At 41.3% G+C, this 4,901-nt stretch overlaps 1 protein-coding gene across 14 annotated transcripts in view; it reads left to right on the top strand.

Annotated features, from left to right (window-relative positions):
• The window catches only part of adgrb3 (adhesion G protein-coupled receptor B3), a 111,673-nt gene that overhangs the window by 675 nt on the left and 106,097 nt on the right, over positions 1-4,901 (top strand). For all 14 annotated transcript variants that reach the window (XM_032540589.1, XM_032540592.1, XM_032540584.1 and 11 more), the window contains exon 2: positions 1,502-2,270. In XM_032540589.1, coding sequence (XP_032396480.1) covers positions 1,517-2,270 — 754 coding nt within the window. In that variant the 5' untranslated portion in view covers positions 1,502-1,516. The remainder of the gene's footprint in view (positions 1-1,501; positions 2,271-4,901) is intronic.

Here is a 4,901-nt window from a genome sequence, read left to right on the forward strand (position 1 = left end):
CCCCCCCCCCGTTAAATATTTGTCCTGTCTATTCAACGTGATGGCTTTAGAGCTTTCATCCGCTCACATTAGTCCAGAGTGCTTAACAGCTGATTTTTAAAAGCTGATCTCTCTCTTAAGAGGCAAAAATCACTTTAACGCACCGAGAGTCGAACTGACACTGCATGAGATGTAGCCCGTGTCTCTATATTCAGATGTCCTCTCGAGACGGAATTGCTCTTAGAAGCTCCGGCAATAAAATCAGCGTCTCTTGACGACCAATTTCTCATCTCCAGAATACTGATTTGCGTGTAGCCTTGGCCGTGAATCTTGCGGAATTATATGGATTTATCGCGACTAAAAGCTGATTTCACTAAACACTGCTGCTACAAATCCTTATGTAACTCATATATTATCCTGATGTGGTGTGACGGGCAGGTTTTACCATTCCAAAAAAAAAGGAAGAAGTTAGAGACAAAGCCTTCCCTAAGTGCAAATGTATATATTCTGTGGACTCTGGTATCTATAACCTACTTGGAATTTCAACGCCCACACACACGTACACACGCGACCGCGCACACAGAAGCACATACGCACACACACAGTTCGAGACACACGCGCACACACGTGCACGTTCTGCTGTGACACTGCTCACAGCTGCATTGCCTGTAGGATTAAAGCAATCAGGACATCGCATTGCATTCTCTTTCTTTCTCGCACGCACGCACGCACACACACACACACACACACACAAACACACGTACACGCGCGCGCGTGCACACACGCGCGCACGCACACACACACACACACACACACACACACACACACACCACACAGGCTCTTTATCAAATTGCATTGTCAAGCCCTGAATTTCGGAGACACGCAGGTCGTGTAGTGGAGCGAAGGCGCGCATGTATGAGAGGAGCCATAGTGACTGACCAGGAGGACGCAGAAAGATATTTTCATTCAATATCATTTGCATTCCTCACATTATCTAACTCTCGTGTGAGGAAACAGACTAAATCCCGAAGAAAACAGCTTGACTTGAAAAAGATCCTAGTTATTGCGTAAAATGAGCAGTTGCATCCCACAGAACTTGCACTGCACGCACTGACTCATTGTTTTTTAATGTCAGGGATTCATAAATCGCGATATTTGAATACCTCCAGGGATTGTGCCATAGCAAATACGACCCAATTAATAATGTCTAAATGACTCACATTAACCCCCCCCACCCCATAAATAAATAAATAAATAAATAAATAATTCCCGAAGCAACCACAAGGTGGCAATGTTTGCACAAAGTATAGTAATGAGGGAGGATGGATGGAGATGCAAAAGACATGTTGCTGAGGTTAACGCGTTTTTTATTTCCACCCCACTTTCATTGTATGGGACGTGATTAGAAATTATGTGAAGCACATCCATCAGGCTTGAGCAAAGATTCCTATCAAGTGTGATTGATGTGCTTTTCCTTTGCTTTAAAATCCCTTTGTGTGACTCTGTCCATCTCTCCTTGCAGGCCAAATGACATAGGATGAAGGCTGTTCGAAACCTGTTGATTTATATATTTTCCACCTATCTTCTGGTTATGTTTGGATTAACTGGTGCCCAAGATTATTGGTGTTCCACTCTGATCAAGGGGGTCATTTATGGATCGTATTCAGTGACTGAAATGTTTCCTAAGAACTATACAAACTGTACATGGACGCTGGAGAACCCAGACCCTACCAAATACAGCATCTACCTGAAGCTATACAAGCGAGATTTGAGCTGCTCTGAATATTCTTTGCTTGCTTATCAGTTTGATCATTACTCGCACGAAAAGATCAATGAGTTGCTGAAAGTCAACGAGTCGATAGTATACCTGTGCGATTCAAAGAATATTTATGTATTTTTGCTGTATGACAAGAATTTCGTTCAACTACGGAGAGTTTTCCCTTATGATTATAACGGATTGACACCACAGAAGCTGGATGAGGAGGAGAAGTCTATTGTGGAGTTTTTGGTGTTAAATAAGGCGAGCCCTAGCCAGTTTGGGTGTCAAGTGCTTTGTACATGGCTGGAAAACTGCCTGAAGTTAGAGAAAGGGACAGTGGAGACATGTGGGATCGTGTACACAAAATGCACATGTCCTCAGCATTTAGGCGATGGAGAATCAGAGAGCATGCTCATGCTCAACAACGTGGTTTTACCTTTAAATCCACAAACGGAGGGTTGCTTGTCACCCCAACTACAAGCTGGGCAGGTCTGCAATCTGAGTGCTGAAGTGAAACGGCCTCCTAAAGAAGGTGAGTATCCTGTCATTTCCCTCTTCAATGCTGAAAAAGATGTAGACTTAATGAACTACTGTATGCATAGATAAGACAATAATCATGTCAAATGTGCACGTCAATCACTCCCTTCTATGCCCTTATTGCATGTTGGAAGTGTGATGGCCCATGAAACAAAGAGCACACATAGATATAGAGACTGCGGTTGGCTCAGAAATGTGTCAACTACAAGAACAAAGCTGCCAGAGGAGTTGGGTGTAGTAATGACCACAGCAGCACGAATCATACCACCTGCAGGGGGTCATTCATTTGGTTGGGCTGCATTAAAAATGCACTATCATTGCTGTGAATTTAAAATGGCTGTTTTTATACACATCGGCACAGAGTTAAAATGGCTGCAAATCCAAAGATAATTTCTTGTCTGTGTTATACATTTACGTCAGTTGTCGTCCTTAAAAAAAGCAACAGTGGCCGATATGGACGCATCCTTCGTTTTTTATTGGCATTTTGACACGTCACAACGGATTCAGCAGCATCAGATTGGATCACATTGCTCATGCAATGCAACATTTAAAAATGTGTGGATAAGATTTAAGAGTCCTGTGCTTAGTCAAAGCTTTTGTAACTAATTAAATGTATTGAATAAAAGAGTGGCATTTTCAAAGCTGCTTCATTATATAGGGATGCTACTTGTCCAGTGTTGCCATAGAGCAATGCAACACGTTTTCACTTTATGTTGAAATTGAGCAATAATTTACATCTAGTCAAGAGCTTACAAAAGAAAACAGCAGTTGTAATTCAAACATGTGCACAAGTGCAACACACATCATCCATACACATTCACATGTAGAAAGCTGAATGAACATTTTATAGTAAATGGTTATGATAATGACATAATGATTTTGTTCATTAGTGTCACTGGGCAGGGGGATGCTTTTGTAGTTAACACACTTGTGTAGCCCTTAGAATTACAAAGGGAGCCCTTCTTGACACATAGCTGCCTGCATTTAAACAAATAGCAGAGAAAAACCCCAGAGGAATATGCTGCATACTTCAGAGGTGAGGTGCGTTTACCGTAAGACATAAAAGAGGGGCATTCATCATGGCACACTGAACCAAAAATAACGAGTCAACCTTTACATTTTTTTTTTTTTTTTGGAGGGGTGGGGGGGCTGGGAGGAATAATGATAGCAGGAATGTTATGGAGCTATGTCCCTTGTGGCACTTACCAAAATGGTAACAAAAAACAGTTGCTATAATAGCACGCTGGAGAACAGGTGGCAGTTTTCTAATCAAAAAGAACAGGTGAACATCGATTGCAGGAGCTGTTCGGCTGACTCCTGCTGACTGCAACATCACATTTTTAGGCATGGTTTTGAAACACATTCACACGGGATTTTTTCTAGAAGTATTGTACCTAGATACTATTATGCTTAAGGTATTTTTAATGCTTTCATAAGAGCTCCTCTTGCAAATTTAAGTGGCTAGTCTCCATCAAGTCGGATGACAAACTCATTTGGAGTATCGTTCATCCATCCTTTCACTAGAGCCCTTAAGCAATAATGCAAAGTTTCTGATTTAGATTACCATTACAACTCACCCTGCAGTCAAGTAGCATACAGTTACATCAAAAGTATGACTCAGCTGTGTGTTTTCATTAGATAATTTCATCTTTTAGTGAATCTCATGTTTTATTACAATTTACTAGTAAGATTTGTGCTTGTTTCCACAGAAAATTCTGTGCTCCAAAATAACATTTTACATTTTTCTATCAGCATGTTAATAACGGCTTAAGAGCACAGATTATTTTTTTCCCCTCTCTCTCTCTCTCTCTCTCTCTCAGAAGATTTTCCTCTAGCTTCTATTTATAGGGTTAGTTGATGGTAGGTTTGAATAAATCCGTTTTCATCTGGATAACGGGGAGACGACCACTGGGTTTAAAAGAGCACTGTGTCTCTTGTGGCATCATGGTGACCGAGTGGGTGTTCCTGATGAAGAATAAAGCATTACAAACAGTTGACAAGGGCTCTATTTGATAAAATTTCTTGTCTTTGATCTTCTTCTTCCTGGAAGGGGATGGCTTCAAAGCACATCAAAGTAAAGCAGGGCTGGAGGTCGTATACTCCAGCCATGCCACTGAAATGCCCCACCAGTGTGGAACAGTGTGATGATAAGATTTAAAGGTTAAAGCTCTTAACTATTTAAGGTGATTATGTAGACAAAGGACAGACGCCGTTCTTTAATATTGTGACATTCTGAAAACCACAGCAACAAAATAAAAGCCAAAACAGATGTACTACTAGGATGACTCATTCATGCAGTTTTTATTTTTATCACATTTTCCACTTCCATGACTAAAAGTTGTAAAAGGAAGCAGCACAGTTGCACTCACAGAACGACAGATTTAATTCTGAGTCTATTTTTTTCCCTTTTGTGTTCTACGTTTGTGTGGGTTTCCTCCCACATCCCACACATGCAAGTCAAGTGGGCTGATGACTCTGTGTTGCCCAAAGGTGAATGAATGGCTGTCTGTGTTAGCTCTGCGATGCCCTGGTGACTTGTTCTGGGTGTTTTCTTGCTTTTAATCCAATGAACGCTCAGATACGATAAGATAGGATAGGCTCCAGCTTGGGTGAATCTAAATTTTGG

Source organism: Etheostoma spectabile, chromosome 17 (genome assembly GCF_008692095.1).
Source record: "Etheostoma spectabile isolate EspeVRDwgs_2016 chromosome 17, UIUC_Espe_1.0, whole genome shotgun sequence".
NCBI classification, from domain to species: Eukaryota; Metazoa; Chordata; class Actinopteri; order Perciformes; family Percidae; genus Etheostoma; species Etheostoma spectabile.